This window comes from Pyrgilauda ruficollis, unplaced genomic scaffold (genome assembly GCF_017590135.1).
Source record: "Pyrgilauda ruficollis isolate IOZ18807 unplaced genomic scaffold, ASM1759013v1 scaffold34, whole genome shotgun sequence".
Taxonomy (NCBI): Eukaryota; Metazoa; Chordata; class Aves; order Passeriformes; family Passeridae; genus Pyrgilauda; species Pyrgilauda ruficollis.
Window position 1 is genome coordinate 1,470,400 of NW_024524822.1, and position 16,970 is coordinate 1,487,369.

General features: G+C 48.4%; 1 protein-coding gene across 1 annotated transcript in view; it reads left to right on the top strand.

Annotated features, from left to right (window-relative positions):
- Positions 1–16,970, top strand: part of PNPLA7 (patatin like phospholipase domain containing 7) — a 120,483-nt gene that overhangs the window by 79,022 nt on the left and 24,491 nt on the right. Inside the window, exon 24 of the mRNA XM_041475190.1 lies at positions 12,209–12,365. Coding sequence (XP_041331124.1) covers positions 12,209–12,365 — 157 coding nt within the window. The remainder of the gene's footprint in view (positions 1–12,208; positions 12,366–16,970) is intronic.

The window sequence follows — 16,970 nt, forward strand, 5'->3', positions numbered from 1 at the left end:
TGAGGCAAGTTAGTGCTGTGCTGTGAGATCTGATATTCCTCCTCAGGTTGTCTGGGGAGCTGCTGGCTGCCTTCAGCAGGCACAGGGACATGGTGCTGCTGCTCCATGGTGGTGACACAGCATTTTAATTACACACCCAGCAATTAAGTGCTGGCCAAGCTGGCAGGATACAGAAGCTGAATCTGCAGTATGCTCATGTGTGGAGTCAGAAATGATTAATAAAGACACCAGTAGGTTTTGGGGGTTGATTTGTTTTTCTGTTTGGTTTGTTACTCTAACATGGAGAGGAGCCTTAAAGCAAAACCCTTGTCATCCCATCTTGGTTGAGGGCAGCTGCTTCTTAATTCTGTCCTTTTCTCATACTAATTGGTAACAGACAGGGTTTGGTGCTTACCCTGTTACTTAGATGCTCAATGCCTCCTCCTTAATTGGATTTTGCTATCTTAGCTCTGAGAAACTTCCACTTCTGCACTGCAAGGTGCAAGTCTGATGTTTGGCAAGAGGCTCACTGCAGGCAATAGAAATTTCTTTCTTGTCTCCTGTGAAATTTTCAACAACTATTTTTCCTGAGAGGAGTCATGAAGCCACTGTTCTTTCCCTTGCTTGAATTCGTTAAGGAAAGATTGACAAGCTGACAGAATTAATGAACATTTAAATTCTCATCAGCGTAATGTGGTAGTGCAGCAGTGGGAATGACTGAGGAATGTGCTGCAAGGAAAGGAGAGTGGAAATAGCACCTCTGCCTTTTGGGGCTGTGTTTAGTTCTCCCAAGGTAAAGTGGCAGCATGGGAAGGTCTGTTTCCAGCACTGCTGCTGTGGAGAAGAGCTGAGGTCCCTTGTGCAATGTCATCTTTTGCTCCATGGTCCACAAAGGCAGGGAGGGAAAACAGGGAAGACTGCACAGAAAATATCTGAGCTCAGTGAGGGTTTTAGGGCCTAATAAAGGTGATGTCCCCTGGGTCAGGACCGAGGTTTGGCTCCAAGGGGTGGAGGGGGCTGGCTGGTGGTGCAGTGGTAGAACTGACACCTCATAGCCCAACTTCCAGCATGTGATGCAACATCTGAGGAATAAAAAGCTCAAATATGAGGTGGAAATGCTGCTCCAATGACAAAGTGCTGTCCTTGACATGGACAATTTGCTCCCATGGTGCTGACAGCTCCCTTCCCAGGCTGCAGCTCCTTTTCCTGCATTGTGGTTATGAAACCCTGGGGTTCAGTCTTGGGCAATAACAGAACCTCCTGGGGACACTCTGAGGTTTTATGGTGCAGGTGCTTTGGAATCAGTTCCAGCAGTTAAGGAAGATGAATTCTTATTCCTCAGCTAAGACAGGTAACTAATGATAGGAGGCTTTTTACCCCTATCAGGAGGAGAAGTGTGTGCATGGATGTTGTTTAAAACTGCCACTGCAGAACTGCACAACTTGGGTTGGAGCTGGTGGGCTCCTGAGATTGATTACTGAACCTCAAATACAGGGAGGGAACTGGGAACATGGGGGCAGTTGCTTTCTTAAACTATTAAACCTGACCACAGGTACCCAGACAATGTGCTCTAAGGGTGTGTGGGAGGAGAGGGGAGGAATTTCCTGCCTGAAGGAGGCAGCTCCAGAGGAGAGCACTTGGAAAGCACTGCCAGAGAGAACAGAGCAGTGTTTTCCCCTATGGGATCCTAAAGACACTCAATATAGAGATTACAGAAGGGATGAAAGAAAATCCCATGGGCATTTCCTGGGCTCTTGATGTTCCTCACATAAACTGGGACACAGTAAATGTTTTTCAGCTCCTTTGCTGGGTTCAGAACTTAACATGGGCTGAGTGTGGTGATGGGCACTAGGAGGGATCAGGGGTCTCTGGAGCCCAAGTGCTGTTGTGGCCAGTTCCTTGTGTTGGAGCATAAAAGTAATATCCTGAGAATTTGCTTGTCAATGTTTCTTCACTCTTACATTTCTGTCTAGATAATACACAACATATTTTCCCTTTTTTTTCCCCACCTGGCTGTGTCTGCCAGTCTGTAAGTCTCTTTTCCCTTTCTAACACATCCAATCCTTGAGATTTCTCAGTTTCTTTGCACTGTTTTTGCTCCACACTCATTCCTTCTTGTCTTCTTTACATGTGCCCTTTAATTCCTTTCTCAGTCTTTGCTTTCAAGTCCTCTCACAAATCAAGAGATTTTCACCTATTGTGAAAAAATGGCAATTTTTTGCCATCCTGGTGTGTCCCTATGTGTCAACAGAAGCACACTTGGCTTTGAAATCATTCCAGATCATGCAGTGAGCTTTAGGACTGAACCAGGTTTGCAAATAGGTTATTCATTGCAGTGTTTAATGTTGTTTTCAGTGGTTTATAATGGGTCACAGGTATCCCCTTCATTTGGTGTGTCTGCCTCACAGTGCTTAAAATTCATAGGGCACAGAGCTGACAGCTTGAAATGTAGAAAAATTGGATGCAGGGTTGTGTTTTTTCCTGAAGTGCTCAGAAAACAGCCTGAGAAAATGCTTGTTCTGAAGTAAATTATGGAACAAAACTGTTGCTAAAACCCTTGTTCATTGTGACCTTGGCTAGGAGAGGTTTGGAAGGGCAGCTCCAGCCTCTCCAAGGTGCTCTTGGTGCCTTGAGCCACTGGCAGCTCTGAAGGGTTCAGTCACTGGGGAGAGGAGGGGACAGGCAGGATTTCATGGGGCTGGGGTTCAGCTGCTGAGGGGTTGAGGAAATGGCTGAAAGCCTCAGAGCTGAGCTCTGCTTTGGTGAACCACAGCGTGGGCAGTGGGCAGCTCACCCTCTGGAGCACTTACGGGGAAGAGAAATACAAACCATTACCAGGAGGAGTTGTTTGGGGTTTCAGCAGGATGTTGTTGTCTCAGAATGGAAATGGATTTATGCTGCTGCCTCCTGGGTTGGATGTGTCTGGGGAATTTGCTTGAAACCATCCTGCCATCCAGTTATTCTGATGGAGCTGACTCTTCACTTCAGCAGGCAGAGGGGTGACCAGGTGACCCCTTGTGCTGTGTGGGTGCAGTGCCAAGACATGGTCAGTGTTTATGTAGGGGCTGCTGAGGTTTGGGGGTATCTTTGCCTCCTCTGGCAGGAGGGATCTGGGTGCTGGGCTCTGCTGGAGGCAGGCCAAGATCCCTGTCTCCAGCCTGGTGTCTGGCAGCCCTGGATGGAGCCTGTCTGGCACAGACTGGACACTTCTGCACTGGGTTCACACCATTTCCTGGTTGCCACTTACACGAGACAAGAGCAAGGATTTTTTTTTTACAATTGCTGTCTTTTCTTTCTCTCCCCCTGATGCAGTCAGGTAGCAGCCCTGAAATTCCATTTCCAAGTGCTTGCTGGAGGTACTGAGCTGGCATGTCAAGGCTGTACTTTCCTCTCCTCTAGCAAGACAGGTCTTGAAGAATATGTGCTGCTAAAAGGATCCCATCCCTCATCCTGATCATGCTCTGAAGTTCCAGCAAATTAAGCTGACTATGAAAGGAACTTGAAAAATGCTGCTTCTCTGGGTTTAAATGGAAGAATCAGGCTTGCTGTGCAGCATCTGCAGTCTGTCAGTGCCCAGTAACAGCTGAGGAAGCAGGATTTCTGCAGCAGGGAAGTATCAAAATGATACAAAAGGGGCTCAATCTGCTTTGTGTCATGGAAAAAAAAAAACACTCCAACCTCTGAATACTTGAAATATCTTTCCTCCAGTTCCTGTTCTTCAAAGTAATCCCTTTGTACACCAGGCCAGTCTGTCTTTTGACTTTGGAAAGGCAGAAAGTTGGCTGCTCTGAGGTTAATCCTTGTGGCCTTTGCAGTTTCCCCCATCGTGGCCAGCCTGAACTGCCTGGGAGCATTTTGGAGGCGGGGAGGCTGTTTGGTGTGACCTGTGTTATGGCTTTTGTGTGTCTAGATAAACATCTCCACCTCAGTGCACAGTGGGGCGGAATTTCTCTGTGTGATATCCCTTTTTGAAGCTCAGACTGATTCATGGGGGGCTTCAGAGCTTGTGATTGCTCCTGTAGGAGCAGTCTGGAAGCATCTTCTCTCTGGAAGAAATTGCTTCCAGAGAAGTTACCTGTGCTGGGTGTCTGTGCTCTTGGCACAAGTGGAGCATCCATTGCCACGTGCAGATAAACCAGAGGGAAAGCTGAATTCCAGAGTCAGGCTTCTGGATTCCCAGCATCTTTCAAAACCTAGATTTGCTTCCAGGGCAATATTCGGGAGGTAAAATAACAGAGAAGCAGCAAAACTCTTTATGCACTTTTTTTTAAGATAAAACTGCACCTTTGACTTGGTGTTTTACTTGTGCTTCTCCTTTGGAAAGGCCAGAGGAGTAAGGTAAGGAAGGTGGGCTCCTACTTGGAAAAGATGATGATAATGCATGTTTGAATATCTAATTTGAGTCTTATCCAGGTCAGCCCTAAAGTTAGGTTGTTTGAACAAGCAGAAAACAACCCCTAAAAATAAATCACTGAGTTTATTTGCTGTTGTAGAGCAAAGCTCCTGAGACATGGCTGCAGCTCCTGTGGGGGCCTCGGGCTCTGTGTTTGCAGATGGTTGGGGAGAGGCTGCAGCCTCACTGCTCCTGAGAGGCTCTGCTGGGATTTCTGCAGGCAGGGACCATCCTGGGCACGTTCATCGTGATTAAATCCTGTTTGTGCAGAGTTCAGAGCTCTGCCTCTGTGAGCTGGGGGAAAGGCACAGCCTGTGGCTGCTCCCAGATTCCCAGACCTGAATGCCAATTGCTCAGAGAGCTGTGGAACAGTTGGGTCATCACGTGCCTACAAAATCACATGGATTGGCACCCATGAATGCTTAATGATCTGATTTTTCCTTTTCCCATCTGCAGCACCTCTGTAATTGCTTATTTGCTCCCATCTGCCAGGAGGTTGAAGGTTATAACAGCTTCTATAAACCCTCCAAGCAGCAGGAGCTTGGGAGTCATTGACTTCAAAGGTATTGCTTAAAAAACCCCTAAAATTAATTGCAGGTGGTTTAGTTGGACTCTCCTGTCCTGATCTCCAGTCTTTCCCACCAAACTCATTTATTCACAACAGTGCCTTGATAAACAGATGAAATTAAGCAAGGAGGTGGTGGAGGTGTGGGTCAGCTCATGTTGCTGGTTTTGCACCTTTTTTTGATCTGATGTAAAAGCATGTGCTGTGCTCACTTCCCATGGAGCAGCTGTAAAGCTCTCCAGGCAAGTCCCTGTGCTTTCAGGAGTATGGTCCTTGCATTGCAGTGATTTTGGTGAATCTCTGTCCAGCCCTACCTGGGCAGTGAGCTTTCCTGTTAAGAAAAAGTAAATTCTCAGTTCTGTTCTCTGAATGCTTTGGTCACATTTCTGCAGCTTCCAGATGTTATGCTCATAATAGGTTCTTGCAAGGCTTTAATATATAAGTCTCAGAGGGGTGGGGAAGGAGAATATATTTGTTATCCAAAGAAATTATCTTCCTTTGCAGATGATAACTGAATTGTTCCTTGGCTCAGAGTAAGGGACGGGATTTTGTGACATCCCCAAGTGGGTGCAGTTTGTCATTCAGGCGCTTCCCTGCTCCTGTGCCCCCCTCTGAGCGTGCTGCTGCCAGCTGGGATCAGAAAACAAAAACCTTGGTGCATTTTATAATTTACTTTGACTATTTTGTGCTTTTCCTCCTCTCCAATGCCTTCCTCCTGCATCCCTTCAAACCCCAGGGCTGGGTAGCCCTGACAGCTCTCCTGGAAGGGCTGAACACGTTTTGCTCATTTATTTCTGTGTCAGGTACAAATCTCTTTGTTTAAAGCTTGTTCTAAAGTTAGTGTATAAAGCAGAAACAAGATCAGGGCTATAAAAGGACATTGTATTTGGATTTTCTTGCAGGAAGGGGATTTCACTGGGCTTGTGATGAATAGGAGATGCTTTTTTGCCAGATGTGCCTGCCTGGCACAGGGTGTGATCTCTGCAGCATGGCAAGGCCAAAGGGAAATGGCTCCTGAGCTCTGGCTTAAGGAGTTGGTGGGAATCTGAGGGCAAAGCTAAGTGGGAGGATGGAATGAGGTTGTTGTTAATGGAAGGGAAAACAAGAAAAATTCAGGTCTCTGGATCAATATGTGTGGGCTGTGGAAGGGAAAAAGCTTTCTCCAGGGCAGCAGCTGGGAGAGATCCTGCTGATTGTTGGATGTTAGGATGAGAACCCAGTAATGTGGGGTTATTCCCTCTATTTAGCTTAGAAATGGGGCTTAGTTGATTAACAATTCATTAATGTTTCCAAGATTGGAAAGTTCCTTGTAAGGGCTCACGTAGAACCATGGCTGCAGAAATGCAGGGGTCTGGGTGCTGTGCTCCTTTGGAGCTGGCAGAAAATCACTGCAATAATTCTGGCTGATTTATGATGCTGGGAAGTTTTATGGTCAGGAAGGCTGGGAAATAATGTTATTGGAAAGATATAACTGGAATTAGATTTCAAAGCAATGTTTGGGTATATTGCTGCTACTGCAAGAGCTCCAAGGTGCCAGTTGGATATAGTCCAGTTGCAACTTGTAGCAGACTTGCTCCATTTCTGAGCCAGTGACTGAACCACTCAATGCCAGGATCAGTCACAGAACACACCAAAAAGTGCTGCTGTTTGTGTAAAGAAGAAGCTTTTCCTTATGTCACCTTTTCTGATGCCATTCCATGTAGCTCTTCACATAAATAACATCCAATTTCCAGTACAAGGTGCTCCCCAGTACAAGGAGCACCTCCACAATGACTCCAAGAAGGATCTAGAACCACCACCACCCCTCAGTTAATGGTTCTGTAGTGCTCTGAGAGCTGCAGGCTCAGCCACCAGCCTTTTTTGGGATCCCTGAAGTGCCAGGGTTCCCTGTGTGACATGGTGGCTTTCAGGGTGTGCTGTCCAGTCCTGTGGGCTTGGAAGCTCAGGCACCTTCAGTTTGTTTTGTGCTCACAGCAGGGTTGGGGGAGTGGTTGCCCAAGGCACCACTTCTTGCACATCTCCAAAATGGACATGGTAAATACAAATTCATAGAATTGCAGGGTGGTTAAAGTTGGAAAAGGCCTTTAAGATCATCGAGTCCAGTCATTCCCCCAGCACTGCCCAGGCCAGCATGAATCCCTGTCCCCAAGTGCCACATCCATGTGGCTTTCCAGCCCCTCTGGCGCTGGGGACTCCACCACTGCCCTGAGCAGCCTGTGAAGGGCTGGACAGCCCTTCCAGGGAAAAGCTTCTTTTATGGCTTTGCTGCTTCAGGGGTTTTAAGGTTCTGAGGGTGTCTTAATTCAGGTTTGTTGGGCTCTAATGGAGCTTAATAAAGTCCCCTTGACAATTTCTCTTTTTCTGGCCTCCTTTGCCAGGTAACTCCATCAGGAAGGAGGGCCAGGAAGCTGTGTCCCACTCGGAGGAGGTTTGGTGGGAGACACAGCAGAGCTCTGCAGCAGCCATGGCCTTAATCCTTCTTTAGCCAAAGGAAACAGCATCTCTTCAGAGCATTCAGGGAGATCTCCTTCATCCTGCTGAGTCAGGAGGAGAGTTGGGGCTGCTGAGGCTGGATTCCTCTTTGAGTCCAGCTTCATTTTGCAGCTGACACAGTCTTTGGAGGTGGTTGAGCTGCAGCCTTGCCTGGCTGTCCCCTTAGCCATGCTCTGAAATCTGAGTGTCCCCTCTGGCTGCTCCCAGGCTCGGGGTGTTCTTGCAGACACAGGCAGTGTCCTGCTGGTGCATTAAACATGGCTCATGGGGGAAATACTGGGGCACAAAATATTGGGTTTGTATTGATTGTGTTTCCTTCAGCCCCTGAGTAGTAGGACAGCCTGCCTTTCTGCTGGCACTCTGATCTGGGATGTCCTGCTGCACTGGCTGCCTTCTCCTGAGCCGGATTCATCCCAGCTCTGGCAGCACGTGCAGGGCTGGCACATGCTCGGCTCACAGGGGAATTTTCCTTTTATCAGTTCTGCTCTGGCCTTCGTGCATTACAGTCACATGCCAGCAGCACTTCCCCAGGGGATGAAAGCAAGGGCTCATTTCAGCAGCAGGAATTTTCCTGTAAGACCTTCTGGCAGAAAGGCTGAGAGGCTGAGCTCTCTGATGTGCTGTGCTGAGGTATTTAGGGAAGCAGGTCTCCAGCCCTATAACTCCTCTCCCTGCTTTTGGTAATTTCTTTCTCAGAATCACAGAATATCCTGAACTGGGGGGGACCCACCAGGATCACCCAGCCCAGCCCCTGTCCCTGCCCAGACCCCCCAACAAGCCCACCCTGGGCATCCCTGGCAGCGCTGTCCAAAGGCTCCTGGAGCTCTGGCAGCCTCGGGGCCGTGCCCATTCCCTGGGGAGCCTGGGCAGTGCCAGCACCCTCTGGGGGAAGAACCTTGCCCTGAGCTCCAGCCTGAGCTGCCCTGGCCCAGCCCCAGCCGTGCCCTGGCTCTTGTCCCTGGTCATGCACAGAAGGGTCAGAGCTGGCCCTGTTCTTCCCCTCACAAGGAACCTGGAACTGCAGTGAGGGCTCCCCTCAGTCTGCTCTTGTCCAGCTGACCAGACCAAGTGACCTCCTTGTGGCCATGAGTAGTAAACAAGGGATGGTGTTGGAGTTTAGCCAGCACAGCTTCTGGAGGCTCATTCAGCACAGGGATCATGATTTGGTGAGTGCAGAAAGCAGCACCTGGGGCAGCTGATGCCCAGAGCAGCCCCTGCTTTGTGTTGCTCAGGTCAGGCTGAGGCAGTGGCAGGGCTGAGAACAGAGCCTGGCTCTGGCTTCCAGCTGCTCCTTGAGCTGGGTCATGCTGGTTCAGCTCTCTGCAAAGGGCATTAATGAATCAGGCCTGTCCTAGGCACTGAATACAATGAAAAAGAGTTTCTGTTCAGATACTGATTGCACCTCCTGGGCAAATCTTTGGGTTCTGATAGAAATTATTTGAAAGTCATCTTGTAGATCATTGTTTCTAGGCCTCTTGTGACTGTCCCAGGGCAGTGCTAGTCCTGGCAGGGGAGGTGCTCCATCCAGCTGCTCCTTCAGGCAGCTCTGGGGTGAGAGGAGCTGCGTGTGCAGCTCCAGGGACACTCTGGGTGTGCATCCCCTCTCTGGGGTGCTCCTTCCTCCTGTGTGACAGCACTTCCCTGGCCCTTTCCTCTGCAGTGAGTGACATTCAGCTCTGTGTCACCAGGAGGTTTTCCCTGTCCCATGTTGTCACTGCTGAGCAAGTACAGCACTGGCACGAGTTATCCATCTCCCTTTGTTCTCCTCTTGCCCAACACTTGTATTTCCACGTTTCCCTAAATCAGGACACGTCCCCTGTGAAATTGGGCCTGGTATTACAAGAAGTGCACAATCCCTGGGTTTTTTTCTGCACTAGTCCTCTGGCTGTTAACATGGATCTTGCTCCTGGCTTCAATTTCTTTTCGTCTTCAGTTTGCAGCTGCCCAGTACAGCTCTGTGGGAGCCCAGGGATGCTTTCAGAGGGGATGAGTGCCTGGCAGGGCGCTGGCACACGCTTCCCCTGGCAGCCTGCCCATGTTTGTGGAGCTGGGAAGTGCCCAGGACAGAACCAACTGCAAGGAGTTGTTGAGAAGTCCCATGTAGTAACGTTGCTACAGTGATGGCCTAAAGCTGTAGGGAGAAGGGGGGGAAAAAATCCCCATTTCCATCTTTCAGGAGGTCAGGTGGTACCTGGAGAAAAGGGGGGGCTCAGGCACATTTGTCTTTTTTCAGGATTTAGTTTGTAAATTCCAGGAATGTTCCTGCTCAGGGTGTTGGAGCTGGAAGAATCAGCTTTGTGGTTGTGTATAAATGAAACATAATTTAGTCAGGCAGCTTATGGGAGGTTTTTTTACAAGCAAGAAAAGGATGATTCCCATCTTGCTTTGTGATCAGTGAACCTGTTGGAGATCTGTGGCTGTCATATTAGTGGGGTATTGGCAGGGACTCTGTGGGTGCACCAGGAGGGGATGACTTGCCAATAAAAGTAATAATGATGTTTTGTTATTCATGCAAAGGCATCACGCAACAAAACAGGAACAAATCCAGAGTGCTCACATCAAATCCTTTGTATTTATGGGTGTGTGAATCAGGAGAAACAGTTAAAGGGAGGCAATCCAGTCTAGAGCTACTCATGGCCTGTTTAAAATTGTCCTCCAAGCAGGAAATGCTTTAAGGTACTTCAAGGTACTTCAGGTGCCCTAAGAAGGGCACCTGATGTGGGCTGTCTGCAGAGGGCACGAGGTGCAGGGAAGGGTCTGCTCCTTGTGGAATATCGGGGCTGAGGCAGTGGGAAGTGCCAGGCACGAGCAGCAGAGTGCAAAAATAGCTGCACTCTAAAAACCTAAAAGCAATGGGCAGGATGAAAGTATAATTCCTTTAACTCAGGGCATCTTGTGGGAAGAAGCAGTAGGAGAAGAAGAGAAGGGGAATTTGGAGAGGAAAGCAAAATGAGCCATTTTCTGCTCTTGGACTGCATCAGCACAGATCTGTCATTGAAGTCATTTACACCCAGGATAACCACGAACCTGTCCCAAAGCATTTCAGCAGCTGGAGGGGATTTATTTGGATGGAAAGAATGTGTTCAGCATAGCTTGGCCAAGTGACACCTACGGTGGACTTGGCAGCTGTTAGCAAGTATTTATAGGATGTAAACAGCAAGGGGAAGCAGGATGGAAATAGAGCAAACTGTGGGGGACAGAAAATTGGAAAGGGAAGTTTTTTTTACTGCTTTATGGCCTAGATTGCAAAGCATCCATCCAGGTGGGATGAACCAATCAAAAATGCTTCTTATTCACTGGACAAAGCATTGGAAAGCAGAGGCTGTAGCTTTGGACTGCTTGGAAGGGCAGTTCACCTCCAGTGCAGTGTTCTGTGGTTCTGTAGTGGTTCTGTGGGATAGGCAGGGATCCCTCTCTCACTAGGGGATAAAAGATCGGATGTGATCATATTCATAGGATCAGATCAAAGGTTCCACCTTTGCTCTCTCATTTCTGATGCTGGGTAACAGCAGTTAGCAGCTTCTGAGCATCCTGAACACCAGCTTGCACCTCCCATTTGTCATGTTTAGTAGCCACTGACAGCCTGGTACCTTTGATTCATCCTTTCCACATTTAAATCCATTTGTGATTTGACCTCTCCAGCATGTGGTAACAGTGGCTTCCCCAGTTTGTGCTCTATGTACACCTGTCTGCAAATTCTTTCCTTTCCATTAAAATCTCTGCATGGTGATATCATTGCTGACCCTGCATGTTTCCCATCAGTCAGGATCTTCCCCAGTCAGTGATTACAGTTTGCTTTCTCCTCCTGTGAAGTTCATCCCATATTCTGGTCATCTTTTGTGCTTTTCTCTGTCATTTTGAAGTTCTGCTCTTTTTTTGAGTGAGAAGTCTGAGCTTGCTCATGGTTTTCCAAACGCTGGCCCATCCTGGATGTGTGTTCTTATGTTTTCTGTTGTATTCTGGTTTCTTTGATTTGCCACTTGACCTTGCACTGAATAGTAGGTTAATAATTTTCAGGGAATATCCCCAGGGGTTCCCAAATCCATGTGAGCAGAGCTGGATAAGAGCTAGTTGCTGCAGGGGCGTTGCTGCTTCTGTTTTCCTCTTGTCCCATCAGCACTGAGGTTCATCTGTTGTTTATCATCTGTCTCCGTTGTTGCTCAGAATTCCTTCTGCACTTGAAATCAAGGAATAAGTTTACTCTCCTGAAGGAGTTTCCGTCATCCTCAGAAGTCGCCTCCTCATCCTCCCCTCTCCTGAGTTTGTGTGCAGACTCAGCCTCTCATCTCTGTTTGTCTCTGCTTGCTTTTGTTTCCACCTTCAAATACATTATTAATCCATGTGGTGCCCCCTCCCAGTGTACCCCAGGCTGGCTCAGTTTCTGTCAGAATCACCAGGAAAGGAACTGGTGGGAAGAGCTCTGAACTCCAGCCTTTCCTGGGTGCTCTGGGGGGACCCAGTAGACTCTGCTCCCTCAAATCCACACTGACGTTCCCCTCGCCCGTCCACCAGCTCAGCTCTTGGCTGCTGTCATCTCCCTGCCTTTCCCACTGCTCCAGGCTGCGTGGTCGTGTTCCCTCGGATCCTCTGGAGTCTCTGGGAGGATTCCTGCATTCATAATGTTTGTTCCTGGCACCGGGGCTTGTTTAGCAAGAGATTGGCAGCTCAGCTGGCGCAGGCTCGGCTTCCTTAGAAGGCACCATTCATGAGCAGCCTTTGCACTCCTTCACTGACTGCGTGGCTGACAGTGGCTCTCTCCCTTCCCTCCCTCGGCACAGGGGCTGCTCCCAGGTGGGCGTTATCCGGGCGCTGATCGAGGCTGGAATTCCCGTGGACATGATCGGGGGCACGTCCATCGGCGCCTTCATGAGCGCCCTGTACGCCGAGGAGCGCAGCTACAACCAGATGAGGATCAAAGCTCGCCAGTGGGCCATGGTAAGCACTGGGAGTGTGAATTCCCTCCACCGGGAATGTGAATTCCCTTCACTGGCAGCACTGAATTCCCTCCTCTGGGAATGTTCCCTCCACTGGGAATGCTGAATTCCCTGCACTGGGAACACTGAATTCTCTCCACTGGGAATGCTGAATTCCCTGCACTGGGAATGCTGAATTCCCTCCTCTGGGAATCTTCCCTCTCATGGGAGTGCTGAATTCCCTCCACTGGTAATGTTGAATTTCCTGTACTGGGACTGGTGAATTCCTTCCCCTGGGAATGTTCCCTCCCATGGGAACGCTGAATTCCCTCCACTGGGAATGCTGAGTTCCCTCCTATGGGAATGCTGAATTCCTTCACTGAGAGTGCTGAATTCCCTCTACTGGAAATGCTGAATTCCCTCCCATGAGAGTGCTGAATTCCCTCTACTGGGAATGTTCCCTCCCATGGGAATGCTGAATTCCCCCCACTGGGAATGCTGTGCTTCCCTCCTCCAGTGGAGCAAGGCCCAGGAACAGCAGGGCACGGGCAGCACCCCAGGAAGGTGCAGCCTCGTGAAATTCAGTGTCTGTGTCACAGAACAAGCCCTGCCTGGCAGTGATGGGTCACCTGGAAGAGCTGTTCCATGTCCAAGGAGCAGGAGGGAGCTGCCTGGCTTAGCTCTGCACCAATCCTGGTCACGCTGTCAAGGCACAGTGATGTTGTTTCAGTGTGTCACCTATAGTTACCTTTGTTTTATCTTCTCTTTTATGTGCGGGAACCTGTTTCCTTTCCAGCTCTCAACAAATGTGTTTCTCTCTTGTGTAATTCTCTCTCTTTTTCACATGCTGTCATGTGTCAGTGGAACTGAGTGACAGAGGTAATCCTTCTCTAAATAACTCCCAAATGTGTCACTCCTGGTCCTGCCTGTGCACTCCACAGCACTTGAACTCTGGGTCAGGAGAAGTTCCTAACTTTCAATATTTAGTACAAACAAAAGCTTATTTTCAAAGTTAACCCAAGTTTTGGGAAGGTTGTTTTAAATAGTAACTTCATTGGATGAGTTTATTTATCATGGAGTCAAAGATTGGTTTGGGTTGGAAGGGGCCTTAGAGATCATCTCATTCCACCCCTGCCATGGGCAGGGACACTTTCCACTATCCCAGGGTGCTCCAAGCCCCATCCAGCCTGGCCTTGGTTTTATTTATTGATCAGATGCTGGATGAAAACTGTCCCAGGTGACACCAGTTCAGGCTGACTGAAGGTGAGGTTCTTTCTGAAGTTTGCTGGTTTGCAAGTTTGTATTTTTCACATCAACCCCACGTCCTGTAGATTTTCTTACTGAAAGAGCCATGACATAGGGAATTTTATAAATAAGATTAAGAGTCTTAGGTCTTGGGTTTCAGGGGGAAATAGGACCCTGTCAGTGGCATGTGGGCACTGTTTGTGTCTCCCAAGGATCCTCTAATCTGCCGTGGCTTTGCAACAAAAGCTGTCTCTGGGAAGATGGATTGTGTGAGAGACTGAAATGCAGACAGAGGCCCTGGGATGTTTGTGCTGTCCTGGTGGGCAGAGTGCTGTGGGACTGATTCACTTCCCCATCACTGCTTGCCAGAAGAATATGGATTTTATGTTTTTTATTTAAGAACTGCCTGTGCCTGGCTGGCTTGGGAAGCACCCAAAACATAAACTGTTTATGTTCCAGAGCAGTTTGCTGGAATCACAACCCTGGGGGAGGCTCAGGATTAAAGACATAAAGCCAACTGCACTGAATTGTGTCAGACATCCCTTAACCTTGCTCTCTCTCTCTCCCACCTTGTGCTTCCAGGGCAGCATCTGAGTGGGTGCTGATGCCTCCCTGCAGTGCTTTCCCAGCCCCCAGCACTCTGGGGCTCTCTGCCCTCTCTCCCAGCTCTTGGTTAAGCTACAGCCACGGAATTTTCTTCTGTACTTTTGTCCAGAGGATTCTCTTGCTGTTTGTCAGGTCTGCCCTGTGCAGGGCGTGAGGCAGAGCTGGAGATGTTTCCTGGGCTTCTCAGGACTTTGTTCTGGAGCTTGCCAGAGCTGGAATCACAGTCACTTTTATCAGGAATACTTAGAGATGAAATGAAGGCATTTAATCTGTTGATTAACTTTTGAGCATAAATTGCAAAAGCTCTGAGAACATTTCACAAAGTAAAAGGCAGTTTTTGGCCTGGGGCTGTTTCAGGTGTTGGTGCCTTGAAACCTGCAAATAAGTAGTGAGAGAAGTGATTGACCTCTGTTAGAGCAAACATTTCCTCTTATTAATGAAGAATAGATTTTCATTAGGACTTCCATGAGTGTTCTTGCAGGTCCATGTCCAGCCCAGAAATTGTCTGAGGGTTTGAGGAGGACAAAAGCAAAGCCTGCCCTTCCCACTGGTACCAGCAGTGTCCAGCAGAATGGCTGCAAACTGAAGAGAGCCATGAAATCCCCTCTCCAAGATCACAGTGTGCAGAGTTTGGGGCATGAGAGATCTTGTATCAGTGGCTGTTCTGAGGTGTTGACTCTTGTATGGTGTTAATACTGAGCAGGGAGAGGGGAAAGGAGCCCCAGTGTGTGGGAAACAACCAGGAGGTCTTCAGGGAATTGTTGGAAGATCTGCTTGAAGGGACTGAGTGTGAGAGAGCCGAAATATCCCCCAGATAACCCCAAGATTGCCAAATGGGACCTTTCCTGCTGTCCCCAGAGCAGCCCTGGGGGTGGCAGTGCAGGAGATGCCCCAGGAGCAGCCAGGCAGAAAGGCTGGAGCATTCCCTGCTCCAGGACCTGCTGATCCTGCTCCTCTGGAGCTCTGAGCCTGTGCTGCTGAAGGTTACTGCTGAGTGCAGCCTGGGGCCATGTGGGAGATGTCTTCATTGGCATGGATTAGTTAACTCTGAGCTTTTCTTACCTCTCTTTTTAATCCATCAGGCTGGATGCTGTTTGTCCTGCATTTATTTTTCTTTTTGGTATTTTTAGCAATTGGCATCTCTCTAGCTGTACACTTGGTGCTGGGAGAAGGGATATTTTTAATGGGGTGTGTTTTCTGCACCTAATGAAGCAGTGAAGAAATAAATTACTCTTGTCAAAATACAGGGGGAAATATGAAAATTCCCAGTCAGATTAGTTACTGTTTATTGTCTCTCTGTGTCTTCTGCACCTCTATTTTACCAGCAAAGTGAACAAGCAAAGCAGTAGTGTTTGCAGATTGTTGTTGTATTTAATTGGAGGATTAATATCTCAAAGTAGAAATATTTCACAAAGATGGAATATTCTTAGAAAGGAATACAGTTATTGGTGTGTGTGGGGCTAAAACACTGCTCCTAATGGGGGTGGGGGGTGGCTGGCTGGGACACTGCTGTCATTTGCTGCCTGTCACTGTCTGGTGGCACTGACAGCTCAAATAAATGTGAGGTTCTGACCAGGGAGACAGGAGGTTCTGCCTCTGACCCTGCTCTGTTTGTACATTGGGAGATCCTGTGCTTTAATGAGCTGATCTGGCCAGAAATCAGTCCTTGGTTTTTCCCTGTCATGCCAATTCTCATCCAGCCCTGAGTTATATTTTTATTGTATTGATTTAACTTTTTTTTTTCTGTGGGAATTCCTTTCCTTGTTTTATTGAAGCTTTATAGGTGATTGCTGAGAAGGCACTTCATGATATTTTGAGTAGTTTAAAAAATACTGGATCTGTTGAAATTTTTGTTGTTGCATAAGTTTTCCTGTAACCTTGGGGGTTTTTTATAGTCAGGAACATTGAAAAATCCTGGGATTATACTGGCTTTTCACACCAGTTTGCCACAATGCTGCATCAAAGAACAAAAGAGCCAAAGATGACAATTCCTCTTGTCCATCATCACGTGCCTTTTCTCTTGTCCTGCTCTGTGAACTTGTCCCTTCCTTGCTGAAGTTTTCTGTACCCTAGGGTCACTTAAACGTTATTTTAGGATTGAGGGTCTTTTTTAAAAGAAAGCTCATCTTGTAGCAGAGCTGTAGTAATAAAAGTTCATGAGAAGTTAATGAGGAATTGGGAAGAAATTCCTCCCTGGCAGGGGGGGCAGGCCCTGGCACAGGGTGCCCAGAGCAGCTGTGGCTGCCCCTGGATCCCTGGCAGTGCCCAAGGCCAGGCTGGACAGGGCTGGGAGCAGCCTGGGACAGTGGATGGTGTCCCTGCCCATGGCAGGTGTGGAATGAGATCAGATTTAAGGTCCCCTCCAACCCAAAAAATTCCATTATTCCATGACCTGCAAGCCCTGAGAGCACTGACAGAGCTGGCTCAGGGCTGGGCTTCCCATCCTGGTGGTGTCAGGGGATGAAACTCTTGGAGCTGATGCCAGAGCTCCTGGTAGGAAGTGGAGCAGGAGCCAGAAGGCTCTGCCTCCCCAGAGGGTGATCTTTAACTGAATTTATCTGGGGAACAGGAGGTGGTTGTAGCTATTCCTGGAAGGCTGAGGGAGGCTGTTGGCCATCAGCTTCAGCTAAAGGGCATCTTCGAGCTCTGAGAAATGAGAATATTAAGAAATAACCATTAATTTGAAGTATTTTGTCCATGGGCAAGATCACTGTCAGGATCAGGTGAAATGTGGAGGCTCAGCATCATAAATATCATTTGCAACAAGGGAAGCCCG